The following is a 12,717-nucleotide window of genomic DNA, read 5'->3' on the forward strand; positions in this document are numbered from 1 at the left end:
AGAATGCTACCAGGACCTGCTGACAAAGGGGGTGGGGGGGTGGGAGGATGGGAGGTAAGAAATTGTAATAGGAGCTGAATCAGTGTCTCTCGAAGACTATTGAGCTTGTCTGGGTTAAAAATAGCCAAGGCAAATTTTTATTTTCCATAGGTGCCAGAAGTGACCATTTGGGTGAATGAATATTCAAATTCTCTATAAAGGAATATTTGATCTTTTAGGTCTCAGGTTAATATATTATCCACAAGATTTTATAAATATCAGTCACTGCTCTCAAAATTTACCCAGGGAAGAAAAATATTAGATATTAACCTTGCAAATACCAACTACTCTACTTATGCCTTTGATCCCATCCCTTCCTGTCTTCTGGGAGCTTGCTTTTTTTGATTAACTCTTCACCTTGCCCTTATAACTTTTAGGTTCTCCTTCTCTGTGTGTTCCTTCTGTACCCTTTACAAATATGCCCACGTGTCTGTCCCTTCCTTTTCCCCGAAACAGACAAACCTGGAAAAGACCTAGACTTATCTCCATTTTTTTTCCCATATTAAACTGTTGTGTTCTGCCTTCAGACCTCAGTATTCTTTATTATTCATATTCTCAGTATTTAAGTTAATAGTGGAATAGCATGGCCTATGGAAAGAGCACTGGTTCTGGAGTCTGAGAATCTGGTTTTGAGTTCTGTCTCTTGCTGCTCCCTGTTTGACCTTGGACAAGTTACTTATCCTCCCTGGGCCTCAGTTTCCTTGTGTAAAATGGGGGAGTTATAATAGATGACCTTTGAGTACTGAGATTCACAAGATTTGTGATCTTGTGAATAATACTAAGGGAGCACTTTACATGATTACCTATCTAATATATGCAAGTAACTGATAAAGCAAAGTGATAAGTAAATGCAAAACAAAGGTCCAGAACAAGTTCTCTGAGAAGTTAGAGTTCAGAGAAGTCATTTTCACTTGGGGATGAAGGGAAGACTTCTAAGAAGAGGTGGCACTTGATCCTAGGACTTGAAGTGAGGTACTTGAGTTCCTACCAGTGACTTAGAGCCTTTTCTCAGTTCTTAACTTTCTGGACCTCTCTGTAACATTTGACATTCTTGCTTCTAGCACGGTACTTGGCACATAATAGGTGCTTATTTTAATTGACCATCCTTTCTTCCTAGACCTACTGTCTTCTCCTGATTTTCTTCCTACCTGGCTGGCCTTTCCTCAGTGTCCTTTGTGAGATCATCAGTATTGCCCATCACTTATGTAGCCCAAGGCTTTTTCCTGCACCCTTTTGTAATCTTACCAGCTACCTTGGGTTCATCCATCATTTATGTGTGCATGATTCCCATCTCTTCTGAACTCCATTCCCATATCACCAAATACCCATTGGACATCTTTAACTGAATGGGTGTCCTGTAAACATCCTAAACTTAACATGTCCAAAACAGAATTCAACTTTTCCCTCAAATCTCTCTTCTTCCTAATGCTTTGTTTCTGTCAAGGGCACTACTATCCCTACAGTCAAACTTGCAGTCTCACAATCATTCTTTATTCTTCTCTCTGCTCTTCCCTCACATCAAAACGGTTGCCAAATCTTGTTGATTGTACCTTGATAATGTATGATGCACCTTCTCCCCTTTTTTTTACTCACATGACCACCATCCTAATTTAGACTCTTATGTAGCCCGTTGCCTGTTTTTTTTGTTGTTGTTGTTGTTTTTCTGTTTTTACCATTGCTTCCTAATTGCTCTTTCTGCTTCTAGTCTCTCCCTTCCAATCCATCCGCCACCCAGTTGTCAATTTTTGATATTCTTAAAGTGCAAATCTGACTGATGATCCATCAAGATCTTTTTGGATCCTGACTTTCATCCATACTTTCAACTATCCTTTTGGTCTTTGTGTCATTAATAGATTTTATAAACATTCCATCTATGCTGTTATCCAAGTTGTTTAAAATGTGAAGTAGCACGGGGACAAGTACAGATTCCATGGTACTTTGCTTTATAAAATTTGCTCCCAAGAGCTGTATTGGAAGCTTGGGTAGGAGGAAGATATTACTACTCATTGATGTGACTATTTCTCAGTTATTAATTCTGAGCAAAGTTTTAATTGTGTGAAAATGTCAGAGGTAACAGTTTATCTGTTACTCTTTAAAGGGGGAGGAGATGGTAGGTGTAACATTTTGTTTCTTTGTACAACATGGCTAAATTAATTTTCTTTCAGTTCTAGCTTAATTTATGCCTATATATTGAAGTCAAATACTCAAAAACTCTGGTTGCATTGGAAAACAAATTATTTTAAAGGCAGTGCTAAATGTTCACTTCTTATTTAAAATTGCTAAGTATGGTAAGAGTAAAAAATAGGGTATAGTCATTTGCTTAAAAACAATTATTGATGCCATTTGACATTAGTTATTTAAACCTTGCCTCTCCATTTAACACCTTCCACCCCCTTGTAACAAAGAAAAAAGAATTAAGCAGAAGTATTTGGTTCATTAACAAAATCTAATGATGTATTATGGCCTTTGTAAGTTTTGTGATCTGTTCTCCTAGACTAGATCTTCATTGATTTTTCAGTTACTCTGTATACTACTTTCTTTTAACAATTTTTCAATTTACATTGTGTTTATTTTGTATTTTCTTTTGGTTTTTATTTCATTCTGCATTAGTTTATATAAATCTTCTCATGTTTCTCTGAGTTCCTCCTATTTATTTCTTATTTCACAATAATAATATTCCATTTCATTCATATAAGGCTGGGCCTCCTTTTTCCAACCCAACCATTTCCAGGTTTCTTGTTACCACCTGAAAAATTGCTCTGAATATTTTATTTCTTTTTTTGATCATGTTGGGGTATATTATATACCATTCAGAAGGATTTCTGGGTCAAAGGATTTGAACAGGTTAGTCATTTTTCTTGCATAATTCCAAATTGATACACAAAATGATTGGACTACTTCAGAGCTCCCCCAACAGTCCATCAGTGTGCCTATCTTCCTATAATTCCTCCTCTACGAACTATTCTTTTTTTTGTCACATTTGCCAATTTGAATGGTATGAGGTAAAATCTAAGACTTAGTGAAAAAACTTTTGAAATGTGTCCCATGTGGGCAAAGGGGTATTTGGAACATATTTTTGTCTGGTCATTTATACTTTGCCATCTGCAACAGTTGCTTCCTTCGCTCTCTTCTCACTCCTTACAATTGGGCTTCCAACCTTATCACTCTCAGAAACTGCTCTTTCCAAAATTACCAATGATCTCTTAATTGCCAAATCCAGTGGACTTTTCTTAGTCCTCATTCTTGACCTCGCTGCATCCTTTGACACTGTTGATCACTCTTCTCGATGCTCTCTTCTCTTTAGGCTGTTGGGACACAATTTGCTCCTGGTTTTCAGCTTTATCAGACCGTTCTTTCTCAGTCTCCTTTGCCTGGTTCCTCATCTAGGTCATTCTCTAACTGTAGATGACCCACTGGGTTCTGTACTGGGTCCTTTTTTTTTTTCTCAGTACTTCTTCACTTGATCATCTCATCATCTCCCTTGGATTTAATTACCATCTCTGTGCTGTTGATTCTCAGATCTACCTTTTCTGCCAACCTCCAGCCTCGAATCTCCAACTGCCTTTTAGACACTTAGAACTGGAGGTCCAGTAGACATCTTAAACTTTACTATGTCCAAAACTAAACTAATTATCTTCCTTCCCTCCCCCCACCCACACTCTTTTCCTATTACTGTAGAGGGCAACATCATCCTTCCAGTGCCTCAGGCCCACAACCTAGGTGTCGTATTCTACTCCTCACTGTCTTGTACCTCCTATAACCAAGCTGTTGCCAAGGCTTGTCAGTTTACCCTTACAACATATCTTGAGTATGCCCCCTTTTCTCTTCTTCTTTTCTAACCATTACCCTGGTATAGACTCCCATTGACTCACACTTGCACTGCTGTAATACCCTGCTTGGTGAATCTGTCTGCCTCCAGTCTCTTTGTCCTGTAATCCACCTGCCATTCAGTCACCAAAGTGGTTTTTCCAAAACTCAGGTCCAACCGTTTCACACCCACCCCCCACTCGATAAACTCCCTATCCCTGCCAGTATCAAAACCAAAAATCCTCTGTTTGGTGTTCAGAGCCCATCATAAACTGCCAGCATTCCCCTTTCCAGTCTTCTTACACCTAATTCAGTGACATTGGCTTTCTTTCTATTTCAGAAACAATATACTCCATCTTTCCAAATGCTCTTGGCATTTTCTCTGGCTATCCCCCATGCCTGGAATGCTCTCCTCTGTCTCCTGGCTTCCTTTAAGTTCCAACTAAAATCCCATCTTCTACAGAAAGCTTTTCCCAATCCCTCTTAATTCTAATGCTTCCTTCCTTTTAATTATTTACTATTTAACCTGTGTATAGCTTGTTTATATACATTTGCTTGTTGTCTCCCCTATTAGATTGTGAGCTCCCTGAGGGTAGGAACTGTCTTTTGCCTCTTTCTGTATTCCCAGTGTTTAGCATAGTACATGGCACATAGTAGGTGCTTAATAAATGTTTATTGACTGGTTGCATTTCTTTTTAAAACTTTGTTCATACCTATTGGAAAATAGCTCTTGGTCGTATATATTTATGTTAATTCCTTAGCAAACTTTTATTGATAATGTTTGATGCAAATATTTTAATACTTCTTTTAATTGTCTTCATTGATTTTGTTTATGCAAAAGTTCTTGAAATTTATGTGGCAAATTATTTCTTTTTAATAACTTAACATTAGTCACCTATCTTGACTTTCCTTACTTTAAATAGTTAGCACTAAAGATAATTAAAAATCAGTATGCATTCTGCATATTAGTGAGTGTGTCATCTGTATTTTAAGTTTCATTTCCTGTATTCACAATAATGTGTGCAAAATTATATAATGAAAGCTGAACCTAAGATAGAAAATATAAAAATCTAAGATGTGCAAAATTTTGGTCATTACATTTTTAGGTTTTAATTAAATTACACATTGATTTATCTTTTATGGTTTTGTTTTTAACAATCGTAACTCATGCACTAGTCAGTTTCTATTGCACGCCCATGTCTCAATAAGCATTAAGCCCCTACTATGTGCCAGGCCCTATGTTAAGTGCAGGAGCTATAAAGACAGTACTGGGGGCAGCTAGGTGGCGCAGTGGATGGAGCGCCGGCCTTGAAGTCAGGAGGACCTGAGTTCGGATCTGGTCTCAGACGAAACACTTGACATGTACTAGCTGTGTGACCTTGGGCAAGTCACTTAACCCTGATTGCCTCACTAAAAAAAAAAAAAAGAAGTTGAACAAGGTCTGTTTCATCAAGGAGCATAATATCTAATGCCAGAAGCACTAAAATATATGATAAAACAGTCTATAATTAACTATAAATTGTATGGCACAAAAATGTGGGTATTTAGGAATTCAGAGAAGTTGGAAACTCATTGAAGGATATCACTGCAGGGAAAAAAAAGCTAATGCCGCCTTTTTATTTTGGTAGGGAGATTTTTATTTTTATTTTCAATAAACAAGCATTTATTTTCTTTTCCCTCCCTTTAAAAACAAACATGACAGTTAACGATAAATATAGTTGCTAAATCTTGTCCTCAGATTTTAGTTATCTTCAACATCTCACATGTCTTTTATACAACTCATATGGCCAGCATCCTAATCAGATCCTCATCATGATCTCTTTGGACTCTTAGCTTCCAATCTCTTCTCTCTTCAATCCACCCTTCACACAGCTGCCAAAAGAAGTTTCCTAAAGGACCAGCCTGACCACGGCACTCTCTCACTCAAGTACTTTCAATGGATTCTTACTGCTTCTAGAATAAACTAAAAACTCCTTACCTTGGCACTTAAAACCCTTTTTAATCTATATCTAGTGTCTGTCTATTTGTCTCTGCTGTACTTCCTTCTTCCCTCCCTGAAGAGGTCCTCTGTATATTTTCTATCTCAACCTTAGGATCAGACAGAAGATACCTGATTGAGCAAATTTTAAAAACACAGACAAAAAAAATCCCAACCCCTCAATACCTACATACTCTGTCAAAACAGATTCATAGCATATCCAAAAATTTGTTTGTTTATACATTATAGTTTCACCTCTCCACTAGGTAGGAGGGGAATGGAGTGTTTCATCTTCATTCTTTAAACTTGTGGTATATCATTGTGTGGATCTAGTATCTCAAAGGTGTTTTTTCTATAATATTGTTTAATTGTACAAATTATTCTCCTAGTTATACTCACTTTGCTCTGTGTGAGTTCCTAGTGATTCCAGTTTCCTTTGAAAATTTCTTTCATAATTTTCTTTGGGCACAAAAATAATTCATTATAGTCATATAGTACAATTTGTTTAGCCGTTGATCAGTAGGATACCCCCTTTGTTTCCAGTTTTGGGCTACCATGAAAAGAACTGCTATAAATTTGTCTCTGTGTGTGTGTGTGTTGATTTCTTTGAGATGTAGGCCTAGTAGTAGTCATATAATTGGGTCAGAGGATATGAAATGTTTTGTAATTTTCTGGACATAGTTCCAAATTGGGTTGCATTAAGAGGGGCATAACTTCTAGGAAAAGAATCATGATAATTCTGTTGTACTCTTATCTCTTGAGACTTAAATATTTTCAGTTTTGTGTTCAGTTCTGGATTCTACAGTTTAAGAAGGATATTAACAAGTCAGAGAGTGTCCAGAGTAGGGCACTCAGGATGGTAAAAGGCCTTGAGTTCAAGGTATATGAGGATTGGTTGAAGGAACCGGGGATGTTTACTTGGGCTGTCGCATGGAGGAGTGATTAGACTTGTTCTTTTTGACCTTAGAGGGCTGAACCAGGTAGAAGTTGCAAAGAGGTAACTTTAGGCTTGATGCCAAGGAAAAACTTCCTAACAATTAAAGCTCTCTCAGAATGGAATGGGTCACCTTGAAAGGTGCTCAATTTCCCCTCCTTGAAGACCTTTTAGCAGAGGCTGAATGACAACTTGTGCAGTATGTTATAATAGGGATTTCTTTTGTGTATAGATTGGCCTAGGTGGTCACTGAAATCCCTTCTAATTCTCAGAATTTGTATTTGTGTCTACTTCATGGAGGAGATATGAGGCGTAGAGAAAAGGTACCTTCAGGTACTGACCCCTTATTACAGATGAAGAAATGACTCACAGAGAGGGTAAGGGACTTGCCATGGTCACACAACTAATTGTCAGGGGTGGGCTTTGAACTCAGGACTTCCAAATCATTCTCTGCTTGATCCATTGTGCCACACTACTTAATCACATCCTCATCTCTGCCTCTCAGATTGCTTGATTTCCTTTAAGGCAAAGCTCAAGTTTCACTTTATACATGAAGCCTTTCTGTTCCCTCCAGCTGCTGGTACCTCCTTCCACTTCCCCACCTCCTGCCCTGCCATTGCATCTGTTTTTTATATACCTATGAATATCTATATGTATCCACTGGCTAGATTGTAAAACTCCTTGGGTACAAAGAATGATTTCCCTTTTGTCTTTATATCCCCAGAGTCTTATTCAGTACATGGCACATAATATATACTTAATATATATTTTTTTGATTAACTTTGACCAGAGTTCTTAATTGTGCAGCCAGAAGTCTGGGCTATCTATATTTAAATTTTGCCATTTTTCAACCTATTAAGTTGTCTTACAAATGTGCTGTTTCTAAAAAGCATGGATGGACCTGGAAACCTATTGTCATTATGGGGATGTGGAGAAAGGAATACAGAAAAGCTTTTATCAAGTCGGACAGTAGTATTTTATCATTCATTCTAATAATAATAGCTGACTATATAGTTCACTTAAGGTTTATAAAAGTGCCGTATGCATATGTACATAATCTCCTCCCCCTGCCCCTTGTGAGGTGGCTACTTTAATTATCATTGTCTTATAAATAGGGAAAATAAGGATGAAAAGGCTTAAATTATTTGCCTCTGAGGGCCATGTAGTTTGTTTGTTTGTTTGTTTTTTTAGGCAATTGGGGTTAAGTGACTTGCCCAGGGTCACACAGCTAGTAAGTGTCAAGTTTTTGGTCTGAGGCTGTATTTGAATTCAGGTCCTCCTGACTTCAGGGCCGGTGCTTTATCCACTGCACCACCTAGCTGCTCCCAGGCCATGTAGTTTGTAAGTGGTAAAGGTGGGATTTGAACTCAGATCTTCCTGATTAAGTCCAGCATTCTATCTATATATCTATAGATATATTATATCTATACCATGTATAGTTCTTTGAACAAGTACTTTTGAAGCTCCTCCTGTTTGCCAAGTACTAGGGATACAAAGACTCTCTATCCACTATACCATGCTGCCTTTCTTTTAATATCTTTACTATTACATGACTAGTCTAAATTTAGATTTGAGCTCTCAGCATGATGGAGTTTGAGTTTTGTTACACTGAATTGAATTTTGTTATTTTTCATTGACTAAAGAGTTAAATTATACCAGAAGCCCTTTTATATTTTTATATATTCTGAACCTCCCTTTTTAACAGACCATTTAAGTTCTTAATTTGTAGACTTAACAACTCCAGTAGCAATTCTCTGTAAAGAAAATTCTTTGTAAAGAAAATTTTATTTCCCAGTTGATGTCCTTTTAAGAAGTGTGTTCCCTTTTCTCTCCAAAAGGCTGAACTGAAAACTTCCATTGAGCCTCGTGTCTCATTGGCATCATTAAGTATTTTGGGAATGCTGCAGAGCTCTTTTGGGACTTTACTAAATCTTTGATTTCCAGTTCTTTCTCTTCATTCTAAAGCATAGGAATTTCTTCTCTGGAAAAACCTCCTGTCTTTCTACCAATTAACTTCTAGAAATTAGTTCAGGCATTTATTAAGTTCCTATTCCAAATAAAGTTCCAATAAAGCACTGTGCTAGGTGCTGGGAGATGTGTTAATTGAAATGAAGAACAGTCCCTCTTGGAACTTAAATTTTACTTGTTCCCTTTGTCCTTTGGCATCTATAATAATTTAACAGCTAAAGTATATAATAGCACCATTATTAGATACTGCCTAAAACATCCTTGGGTCTAAGGTTTTAGGCTGTTAAAAATTAATCGTATCCCGACCATATCTAGTCTCATTTGTGTATTAAGTCTATCTAAAATGGGGTATAATTGTATTTTCTTTAATGTATGTTATAGTTGACTTTCATGTTTTCTTAATTTTTATATAAAAAGATTTTTGGTGTTTTCTGTTTCTGCTTCACAGCATATGTTAGTCCCCACAGGTTTAATAGTAAGCCAAAACCAATTAACCCCAAAGCCTTATTTGCTGCATATGTACATTAATTTTTTGAGCAACAAATGTTTTAACCCACTATCTTCACTAATATTGTAACTACTGTCTTACAGATTGACTTGATGCAAAACAACACAAAGGCTCCATATTTTACAGTATGCGATTTTTGAGGTATGAGATTTAGAAACTTACCTCTCACTGTGGCATGTACATCAAGCTTTAATTTCAGTTTGGTTTTTTAGGGGGACACTCAACCTTTTTAACTCCCCTCCATACTGTTTTTAAAGTAATTAAAGGGCCTGGAGTATTTCTGGATCCCTTCTAGGCTCCATGGCCTAGACTTTCTTTTCCCAATGAAATGAGGGATGCTCATTCCAGCAGATTTTAGTTTGTTCTGTCTTTTGGACTATCATAACATTTTGGGACTATCACTTTGAGTCTGTAGCTGTATATTCTAAATAGCCCTGGTGGTCACATTATTATTATCACGTAATTATTTTCTTTTCAGTTTCTCTTTGATTGGGGAAGCTTTTCTTGGAAGCATAACTTGTCCAATTACTTTTCTTTAAAATAAAATAAGGGCAGTTTAAATATTAGAAGAAAACTCTTAAGAGTCTTGTATGAATGTTAACTCCATAATCAGATCACCGTTTTGTTCTCTTTGATGGACTAGAGTATGCTGATAACCCAAGTCCTGAACTTTTAGTCTTGTAAGCAGTATTTTTTTAAATGTATTTCTGCTTCTTTTTTTTTTTTAATTTTTGGTGAGGCAGTTGGGGTCAAGTGACTTAAACAGAGTCACATAGCTAGCTAGTACCTGTCAAGTGTCTGAGGCTGAATTTGAACTCAGGTCCTCCTGACTCCAAAACCAGAGCTCTATCCACTGCGCCACCTAGCTGCCCCTTTAAATGTATTTCTGAAGGCCCTCATTCTGAAATTCTCAGTATTCATTACCTATGGAATTGTTAAGCTTGCATTTCTTAAGTAAATAGGAACTTGTAGTAAAGTATTTCTTTGGTCAGTTATTAGGACTATAAGAAAAACAATGATCCAAAACTCCTACTAGAAACAGGATTAAAATGAGCAAAAAAGAAAAATGGGTTACAAAATTAGTTGCATGAATATTGATTAATTTATGTGTGCATATAAAAATGTGCATATGTGTTTATACTTTCACTGAGTTTGAGTTGATTCTTTAGGTGGTTTTGAGATGTCCCTTTGTGAACATACTTCCATAGTACATGAGAAACATTTTAGTGTATCAGTTATATATAGTCAGTCATAACATTATAAACTTAGAAGGGACTTTAAACATAATTTGCTCCAACCTACTGAGTTCAATGATAAGTAAACTGAAGAAGCCCAGAGGTGGCTGACTTGCCCAAGCTTATATTTGTGGTTATTGGTCATGCTAAGCCTGAAGTAGAACAAAATTTCGTTACTCCTAACTTAGTGCTTTTTCCACAATACCTTCTTGTAAATAAAATTATAAACTTATAGAAGTAATTAAGCACCAGGAAATGAAAGCATATTCAAATTAAGTTTCCTTTAAGGCACTTCAAAAGACATTTTATTAGCTGAATTACCTATTTTATACTCATTCAGAAAGGAATAATTGGTGGAACATGGTTTGTTACCGTAGGTACAATTTCAAATAAAATGTGTTATTTTCAGTCATAAATTTTTATGGTAAGTTTTTCAATGCCCTCATGTTCCATTTAGTGACTTAAGAGAAGTATTATAATGACATAACAGAAGTATTTAAATTAGCATTGGTTTATGACATATTTGGCAAGTAACTTTACAGTGTCAATTGTTAGAAGGCAGGTAAAGGCAGTTTCTTAACTCTTATTTTTCTGTGACAATTTGGAGGTATTGTGATTTATATTTGAAGCTTACTGACAATTATATTCTGATATTTGAAGGAGGAAAAAAAAGCTTGTCAAAATTGAGAGTACAATCTTGCTTAGATCTTAGTCATTACAGTTAAAGAATTTTAGATTATTGGACTTTTGATTTATGTGAGGGCTTTTAGCCCTAATTAGACTCAGCCAATTTTTTATCATCAAAGTTTGACTGAAGCTGTTGGCAGACATTCTATTTAATATGTTTAACGTTTCATATATTAACCACAGGGGTAAAATAACAGCCTTTTAGGAACAAAGTGGAATATGGTGATAGAATTTGTCTAGATTTCAGGTTTAGTATCCTTCCCCCTTCCTGAAGGGAAATTAAAGTGAATAATATATGCAAAAATATCTATAGATTTTTCCCTCCTAAGGTTGAAGAATAGGTAAAAGTAGAATTTTTATTCTTCCCAGTAACAAACTTAGTCAAAATGATTTGAAGAAGATTTTTTAGCAGTAGCAAGTATAACAAAATTCAGATTTTTCTATTTATATCTTTAGAAAAGAACTTTGGAGGTTTTTGGTATTTATGTTATATTTGTGTTATGCTTTTATATATATATACACACACATATTATGTTATATTCTTAAACTATTTGATTGTTTTACATTGACTATTATATTTAAGCTGTTTTAATTATAGTTGTTTACTAAGGTCTGAGTGTCAAGTTCACTTTTAAAAAGGTTTTTATAAGGTTAAGAACGTAAAAAAATGACTCAACTGAAAGGTAGCAATTACAATTTAAAATTTTTTTTCTTACTAAAACCTTTTTTCTTGACTTTCTTTATATGTCAATTGATAGATTTTTGATTTCAGATTTTACAATGAATTCTTGAGTATTACACTATATAAATATACTACAGAATTTGCACATTTGCTTTGTGAACTCCTTTTCCCAAATGCTAGTGTTCTGTGCATTCTCCCTTATTTTACAGCATATGACCTTTCAGCTTAACTCTTATGTAGTTTAATTGTTGTGACATGAATTCAGTAACTTGGAAATACCTTTCCCTGAAGGTATTATAGTTTATTAAGAATTAAAGTGGTGGGAGCAGCTAGGTGTCGAAGTGGATAGAGCACCGGCCTTGGAATCAGGAGGACCTGAGTTCAAATACTGCCTCAGACACTTGATATTTACTAGCAGTGTAACCCTGGGCAAGTCACTTAACCCCATTGCCTAGCCAAAAAAAAATAAAAATAAAAGGATTAAAGTGGTGATAACACCTTCCTCTTCTGGCTTCTTTGTTGCCAGTTTCCAAATTTGTGACTTAGAAGATTCAAAATATTTCTTTTAGATCTTTCCAATATTTTCTAACTGGGAAAAATATTAAATCATTCCTTATATCAAAAGACAGGTGAAAAGGCTTCTGGGAGTCGCTTTCAAATTTCGAGTGGATTTTTAAAATAGACAATACAGTATCTCTAATAGAGCCCAAATGAGTGACATTTTTATTAAGAGCTAACTTTGATTGCCTGTTAGTACTAATAAGACAGTTGGCACTTAGAGGATTCAAAACTTAACCTGGAGATCTTAACCTTAAACCTTTTTAATTAATTAAGTTTGCCTGGCTATTACATTACTACATGAAACCTTCTTAATTGTGT

General features: G+C 35.7%; 1 protein-coding gene across 3 annotated transcripts in view; it reads left to right on the plus strand.

Moving 5' to 3' along the window:
• The window catches only part of LOC114052505 (serine/threonine-protein kinase SMG1), a 120,517-nt gene that overhangs the window by 11,665 nt on the left and 96,135 nt on the right, over window positions 1–12,717 (plus strand). Inside the window, exon 2 of one of the 3 annotated variants that reach the window (XM_027875164.1) lies at window positions 9,318–9,375. The exons of the other annotated variants lie outside the window; for them this stretch is intronic. Coding sequence (XP_027730965.1) covers window positions 9,362–9,375 — 14 coding nt within the window. The 5' untranslated portion in view covers window positions 9,318–9,361. The remainder of the gene's footprint in view (window positions 1–9,317; window positions 9,376–12,717) is intronic. 3 annotated transcript variants of the gene reach the window in all.

The sequence above is a fragment of the Vombatus ursinus genome, unplaced genomic scaffold (assembly GCF_900497805.2).
Source record: "Vombatus ursinus unplaced genomic scaffold, bare-nosed wombat genome assembly UNPS02014807.1, whole genome shotgun sequence".
NCBI classification, from domain to species: Eukaryota; Metazoa; Chordata; class Mammalia; order Diprotodontia; family Vombatidae; genus Vombatus; species Vombatus ursinus.